This window comes from Microcaecilia unicolor, chromosome 14 (assembly GCF_901765095.1).
Source record: "Microcaecilia unicolor chromosome 14, aMicUni1.1, whole genome shotgun sequence".
Lineage (NCBI taxonomy): Eukaryota > Metazoa > Chordata > Amphibia > Gymnophiona > Siphonopidae > Microcaecilia > Microcaecilia unicolor.
This window is the reverse complement of record NC_044044.1, coordinates 22,882,962-22,905,168: the sequence shown is the minus strand read 5'-3', so window position 1 is coordinate 22,905,168 and position 22,207 is coordinate 22,882,962. Positions and strand designations below refer to the sequence as shown.

The 22,207-nt window shown below is 40.2% G+C and overlaps 2 protein-coding genes across 2 annotated transcripts; both read right to left on the bottom strand.

Annotated features, from left to right (window-relative positions):
* Positions 1-253: 253 nt before the first annotated feature.
* Positions 254-14,792, bottom strand: LOC115457046 (olfactory receptor 1F1-like). Its single transcript, XM_030186470.1, has 3 exons — positions 14,757-14,792; positions 11,623-11,772; positions 254-1,192 (listed from the first exon to the last, which is right to left on the bottom strand). Exons 1-3 carry the CDS (start codon positions 14,790-14,792, stop codon positions 254-256), a joined length of 1,125 nt encoding a protein of 374 aa, XP_030042330.1.
* A 5,755-nt stretch (positions 14,793-20,547) lies between these two features.
* LOC115457045 (olfactory receptor 5V1-like) lies at positions 20,548-21,471 on the bottom strand. Its single transcript, XM_030186468.1, has one exon. The coding sequence runs from the start codon at positions 21,469-21,471 to the stop codon at positions 20,548-20,550; it is 924 nt and encodes a 307-aa protein (XP_030042328.1).
* Between the last annotated feature and the right edge of the window lie 736 nt (positions 21,472-22,207).

Genomic DNA, 22,207 nt, shown 5'->3' with positions numbered 1-22,207 from the left:
TGGTTGTAGAGAGATTGCATCTTCCACTTAAAACGTCATTGTTGCAAAAAACTGCAGCCAGCTGTAGATTGCGTCTGACATTTACAAGTCAATATTTTGTAGGGAAAAAAAGGTTTCTTGTTTTTAGAAGTCCCAGTATACAGGACAAAATGGTTCATGAGTCATTATGAGCAGACCAGGGAGGGGATTAGTAATAAGCACAACAGTACTTTAGAGCACCTGCTATCATGGTCAGGGCAGCATATATAGGACTTTAGTGGGTCTTCATGATGGCTTTTTTCAGGGCCACTTTTAACTCTCTGCTTCTCAAACTATAAATCAGAGGGTTTAGCAGTGGGAGAGTGACTATATACATTGCAATAGGTAACTTGTTTGGTTCTGCAGTATCCATTGACCCAGGGTTCATATACACTCCTATGATAGTCCCATATGCCAAAATAATGACTGTAAGATGGGATGAACAGGTGGAGAAGGCCTTGCTTTTACCCTCTGAAGAGCGGATTTTCAGGACGGTGAAAATGATAAACACATAGGATGTCAGGGTTAGGAGAAATGGAATTAAGAGTGCAAATAACCCCTGTATATAATTCAAAAATTGAATTATTGAGGTATCTGAGCAAGAAAGTTTCACCACTGCTGCAACTTCACAGAAGAAATGATTGATTACATTAGAGTCACAAAAAAGAAACTGAGATATAACAATATGGTGTGGTAAAGTTTCTAATAAACCTACTACCCATGAGGCAGCTGCCAGAACAGCACATGCCCTCTTATTCATAATGATGAGGTAACGCAAGGGGTTGCATATTGCAATGTAACGGTCATATGCCATGGCAGTGAGAAGAGCAAATTCTATACATACAGATATTGAATAGCAGTACATCTGTAGAATGCATCCCCAAAAAGATATATTATAGTCCTTTGTCAGCAGAATAGCCAGCATTTTTGGCACAATGGAACTCAAAGAGCAGATGTCTAAGGCAGACAGGTTGGCCAAGAAGAAATACATGGGGATGTGGAGGTGTTGATCAGCAGAAATGATGCAGATCACGAGGAGGTTCCCCAACACAGCCATCAGGTAGAGGATTGAGAAGAGAATGAAGAGAGGGAGTTGCAACTCTGGGAACTCTGGGAATCCAAGAATCAGGAATTCTGTCACACTGGTATAATTTACCATTTCACTGTTTGAAAGCTTCAAGGAAGAAGAAGAGACAGAATGAAGGAAAACAGAAATTAGGAAGCAGTGGGGGTGTTTTACTAAAGTTTAGCTCAAGATATCTGCAGAAGGCCCATTTTATTCTTATGGGTCCTGCTGCAAAATAACTCGAGCTAATCTTTAGTAAAAGATCCTCAATGTGACCAAACATATCACAAAATACTCCAGGAACACTGATGCAATAAACCAGATCAACTAAGAACAAATGCAAGTAAAACATGTCTTTTATAATTCTGTAGAGGTCAGCTTTGATATTGTCGCTGAGCTGTCTGGGTTGTGAATGTACATGAATACAGACTTCAATCTTGTTATCTTTGCTATACCATCTAGGTTTAAACCACCTATTATCTCAGCAGACCGAGCACTGTCAACCTGACCTGCCCTCATGTCCATCAATATTTTAAGCGACTAACAGCTCATTACTGAGAGGGCAGTTTTTTAAGGGAGCATCTCCATTTAGGTGTCCCAACGCCCTTCAGTGAATGCGTATTCTACAATACTAGATTATACGGTATAATACTAGGATAACCCAGTAGTGACATGCATTGCATGGATGTGCCCAAATTAGACCAGCAAAAGATATGCCATGGTTTGAAAATGGTAGGGATGTATGTAACTGACAGCTACGGGGTAATTTCATAACTTGGCTCCATGAGTTACACATTCTAGTGGCACAAACTGATCACTAATTCTATAAAAACAATGCACGACCTGGCAGCCTTCTGGAAATTACTAAAGACCAACCTGTTCAAAAAGACATACCATAATGATCCTTTATTAATGACCTGTCATCAAAAGTCTACCAGAACCAGACAACATCGAACACTCTATACCTGTTAGCTTCAATCAATTTGTCACTAATGAATGTTAATGCATTACCCCCTTATCTCTCACGCCTGAAATGAACTGTTTACCTAACTTACTTTATAGTTTATTTCAACATTTATGAACTTTAAATGTAATACTACTTTGCATTTCTCATTCCGGAAATGGCGATCGCCATTACAGCATAATGTAAGCCACATTGAGCCTGGGAAAAGGTGGGAAAATGTGGGATACAAATGCATAAATTTAATAAATAAATGGGATCTTGATGCCAAAAAGCCCTTATAGGATACTAGCGTAATATACAATTGTCATGCCAAACATTTATAAACTTTGGACTACATTCTATTAACAGTGCCTGAAAGATCATCACTGAAAATATTTCTGCTTAGGTCTAGTCTATAATCCGCACCTAGATTTAGGCATGGTTTATACAATATACCTAAGTAGGTTTACAGAATGTGCCTATGGGCCATGCCAGAGCCTAATTCTAAGATCCTATCTGTTTGCTTAATTCTATTATGTCATCCATGTTCTCTATGTAACACCAAATGTTATCTTTTACTCTGGAATGACGAATGCCATAATGAAACATTTTAAGCCACATTGAGCCTGCAAAATAGGTGGGAAAATGTGGGATACAAATGCAACAAATAAAATAAATAAATAAACAGTCAATCCTCTACAAAAAAAATCCCATATGCCAAAAGCGGGGACCAATCAATAAATAAATATGAAACGTATAATTTATAAAGGGGTACACAGAAAGTTCAGTATAGGCTGTATTTATAACGGAGCCAATTTTCAGTGAGCCTAGCTGCAAATGCGGCTCACTACCAGGCTCTATACATCATATTATACTCTCTTCCACGTGTTTCCCCAATTTTCTATGTGAATACACCACTACAAACTTAAGTGTGAAAAAAATAACCCACTTTTGGCATATGTCCATAAAAGTTCTACTTATTTATTTATCTCATTTATAGCCCACATTTTCCCAACAGCGTCACTCAATGTGGCTTACAGCGCACCGCAAAGGCAGACACCAGTGCAGTAAAATTAAGCTGATACAACAGAAAACCTACATAAGAAATAATGGGGAGGATGGGGAAGAGATGGAAGGAGCAGAGAAACCAGGGGAGAGGAGGGAAGGGTAGATGTGTCCAAAATTGTCACTAGATTGATGTTTATCAAGCAGAGGAGACACATGCCGAGTCCTTGGAATATGCTTGTCCAAATAGCATGGTCTTAAGTGATTTCCTGAAATTTAGATGGTTGTGGATGTTTTTTTATAGTTTTATAAGGAGAATATTCCTCTGAATACAAAAAAAACAATCCAAATGGCTTAATTATTTATCCTAAAATAGTCACAAATACAATTGTCTTGCAAAAGCACTGAAAAAAATTGAGTAATCAGGAACCAACTTATCTGGGAATAGAGTTCTTTCAAAACCTCCAACGAGATATCCTGAGATGACTCACTCTTAACTCTAAGCACGTTAATTTACGCCAAGGAAACCTTGGTGTAAATAACGGCGCATAAGTTAGGTGTCAAGCAGGTACATTCTATTTCTCTGTGGGTCAATTTTTGGAACGCTTACAAACAACCCATTCCACGCCCATAGCCATGTCCCCTTTTTGGTAACGCATATTAGAATTTACACGAACCACTCTCCAGAAAATGCTTAGCAAGTACTACGTGTAAATTCTAATTAATGCCAATTAGTACTGATAATTGGTTAACATTCAATTATCGGCGCTGATTAGTTTGTTAACCAATTAGGTAATGCACATTGCTATGGAATGAGCGCGATGTATAGAATCCGGGGGGTTTGAGTTTAACTTCCCCCACAATAAGTGGACTGCCCACACTTCAACCTTGTCTATGCCCCCTTGCATTTATTCAAGATGCCACTTACCCAAGCGCATAAACAATAGTGTTTAATGCACTTACATGTACTAGTGCTAATTTTCACAGCATTAATACACATAAACAGATGTCTATCATGGTGCCTTGTCATAGAATTTAATAGAATTACGTCCTACGTGAATAAATAGGAAACATGTCTATGTCCCACACTTGCTCCACTAATGAATGTGCCCCCTTGCATACTGCCCCTTGCATTCATGCATTCTTCCACTTATACACACCTTTACAGAGTAGCATTATGGTACTCTACTGGCTATGCTAGAATTCTGCAAATTTAGATGCAGAAGGATCTGTATAGGTGGGCTTTCAGTTACAGAATGGCCCTATGTGTGTTAGATATGATTGACCCATTATTAGTATTGGATTGCTTGGATATCTAGTCCCAATCTGGAGATAGGTGCTAGCAATGAAGTTATGGGCACAATTCAGTCTACAATATTTCAGTTCATTTTCTTATATATTCAGTCTTGTAAAAATGTGAGTCTACCTGGCAGTTCTCTGATCTCACTTCTAAATATACCCAACAACCTCACCACTATAACACCCCCCCCCCCCCTAAGAAGAAATGCTTTCATTGCAAGAAAATTCAGGCTTACCTCCTGCAGCCTCACATCAAGTGTTGCTCTTGACATAATGATGAATTAGTGCAGAAATTATCTACATCCAGTAGGTTATATATCCTTTAGCCTTACATCATACCAAGAATTGCAGAGCAAGTTCATTGACCATCAGAGAATTTACAATCTACGTCTGAGGAATTATCACACTGAGGAATATCAGCACAGGTTCCAATCTTTCACTTTTCTCAACAAGGGTTTCTTCATCTATGCAAGAACATCCTGATGAGCAATGAGTCATTACATTCCTAGACAGATATATTGGGATCTGGTCCAAGGGCCGATAAACCAACTTTTTCACAATTTTAAAAATTATAATATTTCATTATTCTGTTAAAATACATAAATGCTAATAAAAATAAAGACAAAAATTATAACATCCCTCTGACTCTTGTAGAGGTCATTAAGTATTATTACCTATTAAGTACCAAATTAATGTGTGGCTAGAATTGATATGTTTTTTGCAATGTTTATCACTGGCACACAACAGTGGAAAGAAGAGAAAAACTACTAAATGATTTCAAAATCAAAAGTTATAAACTAATCTTTATATAGATTGGTGACAACTAATGAGACGAATCTCAATTGCCGCTCAACAAGTGTGGTGGGGGTTAAAGAAAGCTAGGGTACAAAGGTGCACCAGTTTACACAGTAAAATCTTGGTCTGCCAGAAACATAAGTAGTATGTAATCTGCATATATAGAAAAAACTTTGTATTAAAGTCCTGAATTAGGGGGGCCAAGGGGCTGAGAAACATATTAAAAAGGAGTAAGACCAAACCCTGCAGCATGTCACATTGAAGAGGAATTTCATCAGATGAGGTGGAAGAGTGGCCTAGTGGTTAGGGTGGTGGACCTTGGTCCTGGGGAACTGGGTTCAATTCCCACCTCAGGCACAGGCAGCTCCCTGTGACTCTGGGCAAGTCACTTAACCCTCCATTGCCCCAGGTACAAATAAGTACCTGTATATAATATGTAAGCCGCATTGAACCTGCCATGAGTGGGAAAGCACGGGGTACAAATTTAACAAAAAAAAAAAAAACTGTATAGCAATGATCAACAAGATAGAAAGAAAACCAAGACAACATTGTACCCACAAGACCTTGGGCCTTCAGACTTGAAAGTAAGAGATCAAGTTAGATGAGGTCAAATGCTGAGGACAGATCCAAAGAGACCTGGAGGGTGATGAGACCTGCATCCAAAGAAGAGTGAACTTCATCTGGGGGAGCTGTTATAGTGGATCCAGTACTATGATGTGTTCTAAAACCAGTTTGACAAGGATGAAGTGCAGAAATCTGGGTGACACAGTGCAGAAGCTGATAAATCTATTCTCTAAGCTATCTCATAGATATCTTCATAGAAACAGGCATAGGTTAGGCCTCTTTTTAAATACCTACATTGGACCCCTCTCTTCCTGGGAACTATAGTCTGGTATAACATCTGTGTATCATTTCTAATAGTTCCCAGTAAGAGAGGGGTCCAATGTAGGTTTTTAAAAAGAGGCCTAACCTATGCCTGTTTCTATGAAGAAGGATCACTGCCCATAGAAAGACTTTGATGAATTATATGTAAAAGAAAAAGGCCAAGGGCATGTTCAGAGTAGCAAAGCCAACTGGAAGGTAAAGGATCCAGATGGCAAGTAGTAAACTGCATAGAGGACATAATCTGAGATAGCTGAGTTAAAAATAGAAGCATGAACGCTGACCAAGTGGAGGAGGGGAAGGACAGGAGAAGTTTGAAACTGACAGAGTACCTCATAATTCTTCCACCTTATTAGAGAAGATGGAAGCTGAGGGCCCCTTTTACCAAGTTGCTGCGAAAGGGGGCCGGTGCTGGTGTCGGCTCGTGTTTTACATAATCCAAGGTTTTGTGGGGTTTTTACATGTTTGTTTGTAACTGGGGCAATAGAGGGTTAAAATGACTTGCCCAGGATCATAAGGAGCTGTAGTAGGAATTGAACACAGTTCCCCTGGTTTTGAGGGCAGTACACTAACCATTTGGCCCCCTCCTCTGCTCTTGCTCTCTGCCTCCCTCCCTCCCACTCATTCTCTGTAGATCCAGTATTTTTTTGTCTCTCCATCTCCCCCTCTCCCTCACTCTGTGGGTGTAGCATTTGTTCCCCCTCCCCCATCTGCAAGCTTACCTATCTTTGCCAGAAATTAATGTAGGCCAGCTCCCAACCCTGAGGCCTCCCTTTAGCTATTTCCTGACTACAGGAAAGTTGACACTGGAAGAGACGGGGTATGACCCAGGAAAAGCACCTGGGCTGGCCAAACATCCACCTGCACTAATCATCAATAAATACAAGCAATGCTTGAGACAGGGGCACCAAGGGACAGATAGGGACACAGAGGGAAGATGGATGGTGGACATAGAAAGAGAAGAAATGTCAAATAGAAAGGAAATCCTGGAAAGATAATTAGAAAAGAGCCCTGGAACCAAAATGCATAGGAAAAAAATGCCCAGACAGCAAAGCTAGAAAAAAATGTATTCTGAATTTACACACTGTTCAGCTTGACACTTATCACACAAACTATATCGAGACGCTACGTCAGCAGAATATCACAAAGGTCTGTCTTAAGACCACCTGACCTCAAGATCCATTTATTTTTTGGAACCATAAGGACCATTCAAGACCATCTCACTACAAGACCTTATTTCTTTTTGAACCACAAGGCTCATCAAGACTCCTGAGGCAGGCCTGTGGCCGAAACACAGTTTCTGTGTCAAGTCATTGAATAAAGTGGTATTTGGTAATCCTAAATCCCGTTTCCCTGAAGTCATTGGTCCACTTCCCACTTTCTTTGTACTGTTATATTTACGTGGGAGTCAGTGTTCTTCCACTTACGTGGATTACTCTCTTCTGAATTTATTGAAATATTTCAGCTTTGGGAAATGCACATTTCTATTTCTTTATTTCAGTCCCTATGTCTCTAGTATTGCTGTGTATGCAGTGTCTGACTTGATGCTTTCATTATTTTTACCTTGATACATCCTGCTCTTTCTCTGGTCTTATTCAAATCCAGACTGAAACCTCGAGGCAGCTTGGGATAGAAAAAGCGCTGAACATTCTAATACTAGAATAACCCAGTATCAACATGCCTTACACATATGGAGTGGAGGAGTGGCCTAGTGCTTAGTGCACTGGTCTTGCAATCCAGAGGTGGCCAGTTCAAATCCCGCTGCTGCTCCCTGTGATCTTGGGCTAGTCACTTAACCCTCCATCGCCTCAGGTACAAACTTAGATTATGAGCCCTCCTGGGACAGAGAAATATCCAGAGTACCTGAATGTAACTCACCTTGAGCTACTACTGAAAAGGGTGTGAGCAAAATAAGTGTTAACAAATACATCAGCAATAGATCTGGCAGAACTACGATAGTTTGAAAACGGTAGGGATGTGTGTAACTGACAGCAACAGGGGTAATTTTATAACTTAGCACCATTTGTTAGGCATTGTATTGGCAAACATTGATTGCCAATTCTATAATTCTCTTCAAAAAGGTTTACCCCACTGATCCAACATAAATCCCAACACCCAGCAACACAGCACAACCAGTGATCGTAATGGACAATATACAATTGTCATTCCATATGACCTTCACGGTGCCTGACACACACCTACCTCATTTGACCACAATACAACCTTGTATTTGTTATCAACCGACTGGTGAATGCCTTTATGGTACTATGTAAGCCACATTGAGCCTGCAAATAGGTGGGAAAATGTGGGGTACAAATTTAACAAATAAATAAATAATGGGATCTTGATGCCAAAATGCCATTATAGAATACTAGTGTAATACCCAATTGTTATGTTAAACATTTATAAATTTTGGATTAGAATCTATTAATGGTGCCTGAAATATCATCGCTGAAATAAATTTCTGCTTTAGCGTAGTCCATAAACTGTGCCTAGATTTAGGTGTGGTTTTAAGAATATGCCGATGGGTCATGCCACAGCCTAAGTCTAAGCACATTCATTTCCACCAAAGAAAACTTGGTGTAAATACTGGAGCCTAAGATAGGTACCAAGAAGACATATTCTATAACCCTGCCCGTAAATTTTTCAAATACCCTAAAACCACCCATTCCATGCCCATGGCCACTTTCCACAATATGCTCAGCAACTACTACGTATAAATTCTAATTAATGCTAATTAATACTGATAGCTGGTTACTAACATGCAATTATCAGCACTGATTTGCTTGTTAACAAATTAAGTTATGCGCATTCTTATGGAATGTGCTTCAATTTCCACATGGAAAACCTTGCACGATGTATAGAATCCTGTGCTTAGTGTATAACTTACCCCACAATAGATGGTCTGCCCATACTCCAACCTTCTCTGTACCCCCTTGCACTTATGCATCATGCCACTTACGAAAGAGCTTAAACCATAGTGTTTAACGCATTTATATGCATTGGTGCTAATTTTCTCAGCATTACTACATATAAACAGTGCATTAGTCTTGGTGTCTTGTTATAGAATTACCTCCTACATACATGATCATGTGGGATATAAGAATAAATAAATTAATTAAATAAAGGGAAGGAAAGAAAAGTTACATATAATCAAGTAGAGGAAAATAAAGTTATCACTATGTTGCTGTATATTCCAGGAACCCATCAGCAAATCTATGTCCAACTTGTCCTAAGAATCATAAGTTTTGTGGAAAACAAAAGTTGCTAATCCAGAATTAATTGTAATGTATGACGGTTCCAGTCTATAATGCAGAGGTAGGGAATTCCAGAGAGAGGGCATCGTCACCCTGAATATTAACTGATGGACAATGTCTAGACCGATGATCTGAAAAGATGGAGCCAGCAATAAATGTTGTTGGGTAGATATGAGAGCATGCGAGGGAGAAAAGTGGATCAAATAGCAAAACAGAAAAGGTGGGTTCACCACAATGCAGTGTTTTATGAACCAGAGTCAAAATCTGATATCGACAACTGATTTTCTACCTTTAAGAGAGAGGGTTACATGATCAAACTTCTGAGTGTCTGTGATCAGTTTAACAGCGATATTCTGAAAGCCACCTCAGGTCAACCATTTGAAGATCCTGGAGTAATGTGATATAATAGTCCATGCTACTTGGTACCAGAGCATGGATCAGTACAGTATGGTTTGAATGAACTTGACACTCAGCTCTTTCGAGAACACCTGCTGTAATATAATAAGTCAAGAAGACGTCAATTGATGATTCAAATGTCTGTCTATATTTACAGAAAGAGTTTCTTCACAAAATCAAATGATCCAAACAGCAATTGAACATAGAGCAGACTTTTCTAAGATAACTCATCAATATCAGTAAACGCTGAACGCAGTTAAGGTAACTAGTTATATATATATATAAAATGTTTTCACTAATTAATAATGCTCAGGGCCGTGCCAAGGGTCTGTGGCGCCCCCCTGCAGATGATCAGTTGGCGCCCCCCCCCCCCGCAGATGAACAGTTGCGCCCCCCCCCACGTGAAGGTGATCGCTGCCCTCCCGCTCCCTGGGCCATGTCCCAACTGCCCGCCCTCTTCTCCCCCCCCCAAGATCCCTTTTAAATTTACCTCCGGCAGCGAACGAAGGCACAGCGTCAGTGAAGGAGGCGGCTCTCCCGACATCTCTAGTCTTCCCTTCGCTCAATGTCCCACCTTCTTCTGACATCATTTCCTTGACATCAGAAGAAGGCAGAACACTGAGCAAAGGGAAGACTAGTAGAGACGTCAGGAGCGTCGCCTCCTTCACTGACGCTGCGTCTTCGTTCGCTGCCGGAGGTAAATTTAAAAGAGATCTTATTGGGGGGGGGAGAAGAGGGCGGGCAGTTGGGACATGGGAGAGGGCGAGGTAAGCATGGTGCGGCGGGGCGCCCCACAGAGGAAGGCACCCTTCTGCCGTGCTTACCTCGCTTACTGTGTTGGCATGGCCCTGATAATGCTGGAGGTCCAAAACAAATCCAACTTTTACCACATAAAAGGGAGTCATTTTATATAGTATTTTGAACCTATAAAACATATTTATAATTGGAAAATGACTGATATAAAATTGTATGGTTGAACACACGCAGAATATTATAGACACCTACAAGATAAAATGGACATTTATATGGAATGCTTTTGTGATCCAAGGGGACAAAGTTTGGACAAAGCAGGGATACAGTTGCATTGTTCTTACATACTTATGCATATGCAATTACCCACAAACAACCATAACTGCATGAATCAAAATAACCTCTCTCTACTGAAATCCCAAAATGACATATTTATATCCAAATGCTGACATAAATTTATGTTTTGAGTCATATTGCTTGTAGAGGGATCCCATCTTTCACTTGAAATGTCATTGTTCCAAAAAAACTGCAGACAGCTGTAGATTGCGTCTGACATTTACAAGTCAGTGTTTTGTAGGAAAAAAAAAAGGTTTCTTGTTTTTAGAAGTCTCAGTTTACAGGGCACAAATGGTTCATGAGTCATTGTGAGCAGACCAGTGAGGGGATTAGTAATAAGCACAACAGTACTTTAGAGCACCTGCTATCATGGACAGGGCAAGATGCATACGACTTTAGTGGGTCTTCATGAGGGCTTTTATCAGAGCCACTTTTAATTCTCTGCTTCTCAAGCTATAAATCAAAGGGTTTAGGAGTGGGAGAGTGACTATATACATTGCGATAGGTAACTTGTTTGCATCTGCAGTATCTATTGCCCCAGGGTGTATATACACTCCTATCATAGTCCCATATGCCATAAGAATGACTGTAAGGTGGGATGAACAGGTGGAGAAGGCCTTGCTTTTGCCCTTTGAAGAGCGGATTTTCAGGATGCTGGAAATGATAAACACATAGGATGTCAGGGTTAGGAGAAATGGAATCAAGACTGCAAATAACCCTAGTGTATAATTCATAGATTGAATTATTGAAGTGTCTGAGCAAGAAAGTTTCACCACTGCTGCGACTTCACAGAAGAAATGATTTATTACATTAGAGTCACAAAAAGGAAACTGGGACACAACAATATTGTGTGGCAATGACTCTAATATACCTACTATCCATGAGGCAGCTGCCAGAATAGCACACGCTCTCTTATTCATGATGTCGAGATAACGCAAGGGGTTGCATATTGCAATATAACGGTCATATGCCATGGCAGTCAGAAGAGCAAATTCTGTACATACACATATCGTATAGCAGTACATCTGTAGAAAGCATCCCAGAAAAGATATATTATAGTCCTTTGCCAGCAGAATTGCCAACATTTTCGGCACAATGGAACTCAAAAAGCAGATGTCTAAGGCAGACAGGTTGGCCAAGAAGAAATACATGGGGATGTGGAGGTGTCGATCAGCACATACTATGCAGATAACGAGGAGGTTCCCCAGCACAGCCATCAGGTAGAGGATTGAGAAGAGAGTGCAGAGATGGAGTTGCAACTCTGGGAACTCTGGGAATCCAAGAATCAGGAATTCTGTCACACTGGTATAATTTACCATTTCACTGTTTGAAAGCATCAAGGAAGAAGAAGAGACAGAATGAAGGAAAACAGATAGAAATTAGGAAGCAATGGGGGTATTTTACTAAAGGTCGAGATATCTGTAGAAGGGTCCATTTTAGTCTTATGGGTCCTGCTGCAAAATAACTCGAGCTAATCTTTAGTAAAAGATCCCCAATGTGACCAAACACATCACAAAATACTCCAGAAACACTGATGCAATAAACCAGATCAACTAAGAACAAATGCAAGTAAAACATATCTTGTATAATTCTGTAAAGATCAGCTTTGACAGTGTCATTGAGTTGGCTAGATTGTGAATGTACATAAATATAGACTTCAATCTCGTTATCTTTGCTATACCATCTAGGTTTAAACCAGCAGACCGAGCACTGTCAACCTGACCTGCCCTCATGTCCATCAATATTTTAAGTGACTAAAGCTCATTACTGAGAGGGCAGTTCTTTAAGGGAGCATCTCCATTTAGGTGTCCCAACGCCCTTCAGTGAATGTGTATTCTACAATGGTATAATACTAGGATAACCCAGTAGTGACATGAATTGCATGTATGTGCTCAAGTTACACCAGCAATAGATATGTGATGGTTTGAAAATGGTAGGGATGTGTGTAACTGACAGCTACAGAGTAATTTTATAACTTGGCTCCATGAGTCACACATTCTAGTGGCACAAACTGATCACTAATTCTATAATAGGGTCTTGATACCAAAAAGCCCTTATAGAATGCTAGCGTAATATACAATTGTCATGCCAAACATTTATTATTTATTTTATTTATTTATCGCATTTATATCCCACATTTTCCCACCTATTTGCAGGCTCAATGTGGCTTACATTGTTCCGTCATGGCGATCGGCCATTTGTGGAGTGAGAGATACAAGTGGTATTGCGTTAAAGTTCATTCGTGATAGAGTAGATTAAACTGTCAAGTATAAAGAGTTTATATTCGGAGTTAGAGATAGAGTGGTACTGTGTTATAAACTTTGGACTAGATTCTATTAACAGTGCCTGAAATATCATCACTGAAAATATTTCCGCTTCGGTGTAGTCTATAATCTGCACCTAGATTTAGGCATGGTTTATACAATATACCTAAGTAGGTTTATAGAATGTGACTTTGGGCCATGCCAGAGCCTAACTCTAAGCAGAAAGTCAATCTTCTACAAAAGAAAATCCCTCCAAACAATATGCCAAAAGCGGGGACCAATCAATAAATAAACAATAAGAAATGTATAATTTATAAAGGGGTACACAGAGAGTTCAGTATAGGCTGTATTTACAACCGAGCCAATTTTCAATGAGCCTAGCTGCAAATGCGGCTCACTACCGGGCTCTATACATCATATTATACTCTCCTTCCACATGTTTCCCCAATTTTCTATGTGAATACACCACTACAAACTTAAGTGTGAAAAAAATAACCCACTTTTGGCATATGTCCACAAAAGTTCTATAAGGAGAAAATTCCTCTGAATACAAAAAAAAAAAACAATCCAAATGGCTCAATTATTAATCCTAATATAGTCACAAATACAATTGTCTCGCAAAAGCAATGAAAAAATTGAACAATCAGGAACCAACTTATCTGGGTATAGAGTTCTTTCAAAACCTTCAAAATGAGATATCCTGAGATGAATCACGCCTAACTGTAAGCACGTTAATTTACGCCAAGGAAACCTTGCGCATAAGTTAGGTGTCAAGCAGGTATATTCTATTTCTCTGTGGGTCAATTTTTGGAATGCTTACAAACAACCCATTCCACACCCATAGCCATGTCCCCTTTTTGGTAACGCACATTAGAATTTACACGAACCACTCTCCAGAAAATGCTTAGCAAGTACTACGTATAAATTCTAATTAATGCCAATTAGTTTGATAATTGGTTGTTAACATTCAATTTTCGGTGCTGATTAGCTTGTTAACCAATTAGGTAATGCACATTGTTATGGAATGAGCGTGATGCATAGAATCCAGGGGGTTTGAGTTTAACTTACCCCACACAAAGTGGACTGCCCACACTCCAACCTTGTCTATGCCCCCTTGTATTTATGCATGATGCCACTTACCCAAGTGCATAAACAATACTGTTTAATGCACTTACATGTATTAGAGCTCATTTTCACAGCATTAACACACATAAACAGATGTCTAACATGGTGTCTTGTCATAGAATTTTATAGAATTACGTCCTACATGCATAAGTAGGAAACATGTCTATATCCCACACTTGCTCCACTAATGAGTGTGCCCCCTTTCATTCATGCATTATTCCATACACAGTTAGAGAATAGCATTTCGGAGCCCAACTGGCACGTTCCTATGCTAGAATTCTGCACATTTAGATGCAGAAGGATCTGTACAAGTGGGCTTTCAATTACAGAATGGCCCTATGTGTATTAGATATGATTGACCCATTATTAGTATTGGATTGCTTGGATATCTAGTCCCAATATGGAGATAGGTACTAGCAATGAAGTTATGGGCACAATTCCGTCTACAATATTTCCATCCATTATTTTATATATTCAGTCTTGTGAAAATTTGAGTCTACCTGACAGTTCTCTGATCTCACTTCTAAATATGCCAAAACAACTCCATCACTATACAACCCCCCCCCCCCCTAAAAAAAAAAAAAAGAAAAACTTCTCTTTGCAAGAAAATTCAGGCTTACCTCCTGCAGCCTCGCATCAAGTGTTGCTCTTGACATAATGATGAATTAGTGCAGAAATAATCTACATCCAGTAGGTTATATATCCTTCAGCCTTACATCATACCAAGAATTACAGAGCAAGTACATTGACCATCAGAGCATTTGCAATCTGCGTCTGAGGAATTATCACACTGAGGAATAATCAGCACAGGTTCCAATCTTTCACTTTTCTCAACAAGGGTTTCTTCATCTATGCAAGAACATCCTGATGAGCAATGAGTCATTAGATTACTAGAGAGATATATTGGGATCTGGTCCAAGGGCAGATAAACTACAATTTTTTTCAGAATTCTAAAAATTATAATATTTTATTATTCTGTTAAAATACATAAATGCTAATAAAAATAAAGAAAAAAATTATACCATCCCTCTGACTCTTGTAGAGGTCATTAAGTACCAAATTAATGTGTGGCTAGAATTGATATGTTTTTTTTTTTTTTTGCAATGTTTATCACTGGCACATAACAGTGGAAACAAGAGAATAACTACAAGTACAGAATTAAGGTGACCAAGGGGCTGAGGAATATATTAAAAAGGAATAGAAAAAAAGACCAAAACCTGCAGCATGGCACATTGAAGAGGAATTTCATCAGATGAGGTAGTAGGACACGAAACCATATAGCAATGATCAACAAGATAGGAAGAAAACCAAGAGAACACTGTACCCACAAGACCTTGGGCCTTCAGACTTGAAAGTAAGAGATCATGATAGACAAGGGCAAATGCTGTGGACAGATACAGAGAGACCTGGAGGGTGATGAGACCTGCATCTAAAAAAGAGTGAACTTCATCTGGGGGAGCTGTTATAGTGGATCCAGTACTATGATGTGTTCTAAAACCAGTTTGACAAGGATGAAGTGCAGAAATCTGGGTGACACAGTGCAGAAGCTGATAAAAACTATTCTCTAAGCTATCTTAGAAACGATACACAGATGTGATACCAGTCAATAGTTCCCAGGAAGAGAGGGGTCCAATGTAGGCTAACCAATGCCTGTTTCTATGAAGAAGGATCACTGCCCATAGAAAGACTTTGATGAATCATATGTAAAAGCAAAAGGCCAAGGGCATGATTAGTATAGCAAAGCCAACTGGAAGGTAAAGGATCCAGATGGCAAGTAGTAAACTGCACAGACCAAGTGGAGGAGGGGAAGGACAGCAGAAGTTTGAAACTGACAGAGTACCTCATTATTCTTCCACCTTATTAGAGAAGATGGAAGCTGAGGGCCCCTTATGCCCAGTTGCTGCGAAAGGGGGCCGGTGCTGGTGTCGGCTCGTGTTTTACATAATCCAAGGTTTTGTGGGGTTTTTACATGTTTGTTTGTTTGTAACTGGGGCAATAGAGGGTTAAAATGACTTGCCCAGGGTCACAAGGAGCTGTAGTAGAAATTGAACACAGTTCCCCTGGTTTTGAGGGCAGTACACTAACCATTTGGCCCCCTCCTCTGCTCTTGCTCTCTGCCTCCCTCCCACTCATTCTCTGTAGATCCAGTATTTTTTTGTCTCTCCATCTCCCCCTCTCCCTCACTCTGTGGGTGTAACATTTGTTCCCCCTCCCCCATCTGCAAGCTTACCTATCTTTGCCAGAAATTAATGTAGGCCAGCTCCCAGCCCTGAGGCCTCCCTTTAGCTATTTCCTGACTACAGGAAAGTTGACACTGGAAGAGATGGGGTATGACCCAGGAAAAGCACCTGGGCTGGCCAAACGTCCACCTGCACTAATCATCAATAAATACAAGCAATGCTTGAGACAGGGGCACCAAGGGAAAGATAGGGACACAGAGGAAAGACGGATGGTGGACATAGAAAGAGAAGAAATGTCAAATAGACAGGAAATCCTGGAAAGAGCCCTGGGACAAAAATGCCCAGACAGCAAAGCTAGAAAAAAATGTATTCTGAATTTATTGAAATATTTCAGCTTCGGGAAATGCACAATTTATTTCTTTATTTCAGTCCCTATGTCTCTAGTATTGCTGTATATGCAGTGTCTGACTTGAGGCTTTCATTAGTTTCCCCTTGATACATCCTGCTCTTTCTCTGGTCTTATTCAAATCCCGTCTGAAGCCTCGAGGCAGCTTGGGATGGAAAAGCGCTGAACATTCTAATACTAGAATAACCCAGTATCAACATGCCTTACACATATGGAGTGGAGGAGTGGCCTAGTGGTTAGAGCACTGGTCTTGCAATCCAGAGGTGGCCAGTTCAAATCCCGCTGCTGCTCCTTGTGATCTGGGGCAAGTCACTTAACCCTCCATTGCCTCCAGGTACAAACTTAGATTGTGAGCCCTCCTGGGACAGAGAAATATCCAGTGTACCTGAATGTAACTCACCTTGAGCTACCACTGGAAAAGGTGTGAGCAAAATCTAATTCTGGAATCTTAAAGAGTGGCAAGATTCCATGCAGAATCTCAAAGACTAGCGACATTCCATGTAGAACCCCAAAGAATAGCAAGATTCTGGAGTGGAGGAGTGGCCTAGTGGTTAGAGCATGGGTCTTGCAATCCAGAGGTGGCCAGTTCAAATCCCGCTGCTGCTCCTTGTGATCTGGGGCAAGTCACTTAACCCTCCATTGCCTCAGGTACAAACTTAGATTGTGAGTCCTCCTGGGACAGAGAAATATCCAGAGTACCTGAATGTAACTCACCTTGAGCTACTACTGAAAAAAGTGTGAGCAAAATAAGTGTTAACAAATACATCAGCAATAGATCTGGCAGAACTACGATAGTTTGAAAACGGTAGGGATGTGTGTAACTGACAGCAACAGGGGTAATTTTATAACTTAGCACCATTTGTTAGGTATTGTATTGGCAAACATTGATCGCCAATTCTACAATTCTCTTCAAAAAGGTTTACCCCTTCAATCCAATGTAAATCCCAACACCCAGCAACACAGCACAACCAATGATTGTAATAGACAATATACCATCTTCATCCCCTTCGACCTTCAAGGTGCTTGACACACACCTACCTTATTCGACCACAATACAACCTTGTATTTGTTATCAACTGACTGGTGAATGCCTTTACGGTATTATGTAAGCCACATTGAGCCTGCAAATAGGTGGGAAAATGTGGGGTACAAATGTAACAAATAAATAATGAGATCTTGATGCCAAAATGCCATTATAGAATACTAGTGTAATACACAATTGTTATTTTAGACATTGTAACCAGGTCACCCTTTCTGGTGGGAGCCGAGGTCATCCCTGCTCGGCTTCCACTGCTTTCTGTCACCTTTTCCAGCCAGCCACCACACCTTTGCTCTCTCTCTCTCCACCTTGCCAGCTTCTGAGAAACTCAGGCCCACTCCAGCAGTAAAAGCAATCAAAGTTCTTTATTGTTCACAGATATCAGTCCTGCTTAAACACCTCCCTCCATCAGTAGACTTCAATTCCTTTTCAATTGCAGGCTTTTGTTTTAAATCCCTCCAACCCTCCAACAGCACTATCTTCACAGCAGATAGTTTTGGAGATTTAGCTGGGACCACCTCCTCTCTCACCTGCTACAGTCTGAGTTCTCAAATGCACATGCCTTTCTGCCTTAAATCCCTCCCCATCTCCAACAGCACTACCTTTTGGGAACAGACAATATGGTAGCAAGTTGTGCTCTCCAGCCGCTCCTCCACTGCTTTACTCCCAGCTTCCCCCAACTCCACAACCGGGGCAATGCTGAAGCCACAAAAGCCCTCACCCCGTCTGCACGGGTTAGAGCCAAACCACCCACCTCCATACCTTCCTCCTTACCTTCTCCTTCTACCTCCTCTTTATTCCAATCCATTTCCTCTTCCTCCCCAAGCTCCACCAGCTGTTCCTCATCTCCAGGATCAGACCTCATCTCATCTCCTAATCAGTCATTCCTCCCTACCCCTCCTGGGAGTTCAGCTGACCCTGCACTGGCTTCTGGGGAGTGTAGTTCTTCTCCTGTATTACAGCTTTCCCTGGCAGTTTGGCCCCTAGGGGGCGCACTGTTCTCCTAGCTGGGCTGACTGACCGGGGATGATGCCGGTTGAAAGAACCACTATCCCCTTTCCCCCGCACCAGCACTCCAGAGTGCTCACAACATTTATAAATTTTGGATTAGAATCTATTAATGGTGCCTGAAAGATCATCGCTGAAAAAATTTCTGCTTTAGCCTAGTCTATAAACCGTGCCTAGATTTAGGTGTGCTCAGTGTGTAACTTACCCCCACAATAAATGAACTGCCCATACTCCAACCTTCTCTGTGCCCCCTTGCACTTATGCATGATGCCACTTACACAAGAGCTTAAACCATAGTGTTTAACGCATTTATATGCATTCGCGCTAATTTTCTCAGCATTACTACATATAAGAATAAATAAATAAAATAAAGGGAAGGAAAGAAAAGTTACATATAATCAAGTAGAGGAAAATAAAGATATCACTATGTTGCTGTATATTCCAGGAACCCATCAGCAAATCTATGTCCAACTTGCCCTAAGAATCATAAGTTTTGTGGAAAACAAAAATTGCTAAACCAGAATTAATTGTAATATATGACGGTTCCAGTCTAAAATGCAGAGGTAAGGAATTCCAGAGAGAAGGCATCGTCACCCTGAATATTAACTGATGGTCAATGTCTAGACCGATGATCTGAAAAGAAGGAGACAGCAATAAATGTTGTTGGGTAGATATGAGAGCATGCGAGGGAGAATAGTGGATCAAATAGCAAAACAGAAAAGGTGGGTTCACTACAATGCAGTGTTTTATGAACCAGAGTCAAAATCTGATATCGACAACTGATTTTCTACCTTTAAGAGAGAGGTTGCATGATCAAACTTCTAAGTGTCTGTGATCAGTTTAACAGCGATATTCTGAAAGCCACCTCAGGTCAACCATTTGAAGATCCTGGAGTAATGTGATATAATAGTCCATCCTACTTGGTACCAGAGCATGGATCAGTACAGTAAGGTTTGAATGAACTTGACAGCTCTTTCGAGAAGACCTGTTTTAAAATATTAAGTCAAGAAGACGTCAATTCATGATTCAAATGTCTGTCTATATTTACAGAAAGAGTTGCTTCACAAAATCAAATGATTCAAATAGCAATTAAACATAGAGCAGATTTTTCTAAGATAACTCATCAGTATCAGTAATTTCACTAATTAATAATGCTGGAGGGCCAAAACAAGCCCAGCATTTCCCACATAAAAGGGAGTCATTGTATATAGCAATTTGAACATATAAAACATATTTATAATTGGAAAATGACTGATATAAAATTGTATGGGTGAACACACGCAGAATATTATAGACATCTACAAGATAAAAATGTACTTTTATATGGAATGCTTTGGTGTTCCAAGGGGACAAAGGTTGGACAAAGCAGGGATACAGTTGCATTGTTCTTACATACTTATGCATATGCATTTACCCACAGAGATAATACACAAACAACCATAACTGCATGAATCAAAATAACCTCTCTCTACTGAAATCCCAAAATGACTTATTTATATCCAAATGCTGACATAAATTTATTTTTTGAGTCATATTGGTTGTAGAGGGATCCCATCTTCCACTTAAAATGTCATTGTTCCAAAAAAACTGCAGACAGCTGTAGATTGTGTCTGACAATGTTTTGTAGAAAAAAAAAGTTTCTTGTTTTTAGAAGTCTCAGTTTACAGGGCACAAATGGTTCATGAGTCATTGTGAGCAGACCAGTGAGGGGATTAGGAATAAGCACAACAGTACTTTAGAGCACCTGCTATCATGGACAGGGCAAGATGCATAGGACTTTAGTGGGTCTTCATGAGGGCTTTTTTCAGGGCCACTTTTATCTCTCTGCTTCTCAAGCTATAAATCAGAGGATTTAGGAGTGGGAGAGTAACTATATACATTGCGATAGGTAACTTGTTTGCATCTGGAGTATCTATTGCCCCAGGGTGCATATACACTCCTATCATAGTCCCATATGCCATAAGAATGACTGTAAGGTGGGATGAACAGGTGGAGAAGGCCTTGCTTTTACCCTCTGAAGAGCGGATTTTCAGGACGGTGGAAATGATAAACACGTAGGATGTCAGGGTTAGGAGAAATGGAATGACGAGTGCAAATAACCCCTGTATATAATTCATAGATTGAATTATTGAGGTATCTGAGCAAGAAAGTTTCACCATTGCTGCAATTTCACAGAAGAAATGATTTATTACATTAGAGTCACAAAAAGGAAACTGGGAAACAACAATATTGTGTGGCAATGACTCTAACATACCTGCTACCCATGAGGCAGCTGCCAGAACAGCACATGCCCTCTTATTCATGATGTCGAGATAACGCAAGGGGTTGCATATTGCAATGTAACGGTCATATGCCATGGCAGTCAGAAGAGCAAATTCTGTACCTACACATATCGTATAGCAGTACATCTGTAGAATGCATCCCAGAAAAGATATATTATAGTCCTTTGCCAGCAGAATAGCCAACATTTTCGGCACAATGGCACTCAAAGAGCAGATGTCTAAGGCAGACAGGTTGGCCAAGAAGAAATACATGGGGATGTGGAGGTGCCGGTCAGCAGAAATTATGCAGATAACGAGGAGGTTCCCCAACACAGCCATCAGGTAGAGGATTGAGAAGAGAGTGAAGAGAGGGAGTTGCAACTCTGGGAACTCTGGGAATCCAAGAATCAGGAATTCTGTCACACTGGTATAATTTACCATTTCACTGTTTGAAAGCTTCAAGGAAGAAGAAGAGACAGAATGAAGGAAAACAGATAGAACTTAGGAAGCAATGGGGGTCTTTTACTAAAGCTTAGCTCGAGATATCTGTAGCAGGGTCCATTTTAGTCTTATGGGTCCTGATGCAAAATAACTCAAGCTAATCTTTTGTAAAAGATCCCCAATGTGACCAAACATATCACAAAATACTCTAGAAACACTGATGCAATAAACCAGATCTACTAAGAACAAATGCAAGTAAAACATGTCTTTGATAATTCTGTAGAGGTCAGCTTTGATAGTGTCAATGAGCTGTCTGGGTTGTGAATGTACATGAATACAGACTTCAATCTCGTTATCTTTGCTATACCATCTAGGTTTAAACCAGCAGACCGAGCACTGTCAACCTGACCTGCCCTCATGTCTATCAATATTTTAAGCGACTAACAGCTCATTACCTAGAGGGCAGCTTTTTAATTGAGCATCTCCATTTAGGAGTCCCAAAACCATTCAGTTAATGCGTATTCTATAATACCCGATTATATGGTATAATACTAGGATAACCCAGTAGTGACATGAATTGCATGTATGTGCCCAAATTACACCAGCCAAAGATATGCGATGGTTTGAAAATGGTAGGGATGTATTTAACTGACAGCTACGGGGTAATTTTATAATTTGGCTCCATGAGTTACACATTCTAGTGGCACAAACTGATAACTAATTCTATAAAAACAAT

What these genes read in the sequence shown, in the direction of transcription:
- LOC115457046 (XM_030186470.1), bottom strand. Translation starts at nt 14,792, where the DNA reads ATGTCAAGAGCAACACTTGATGCGAGGCTGCAGGAG. An exon ending in TTGATGCGAGGCTGCAGGAG is followed by an intron (nt 11,773 to 14,756) that starts GTAAGCCTGAAT and finishes TGCTTTCTACAG; the next exon opens with ATGTACTGCTATACGATATG. An exon ending in TGGCAGCTGCCTCATGGATA is followed by an intron (nt 1,193 to 11,622) that starts GTAGGTATATTA and finishes TCTTCCTTGAAG; the next exon opens with CTTTCAAACAGTGAAATGGT.
- LOC115457045 (XM_030186468.1), bottom strand. Translation starts at nt 21,471, where the DNA reads ATGGTAAATTATACCAGTGTGACAGAATTCCTGATTCTTGGATTCCCA.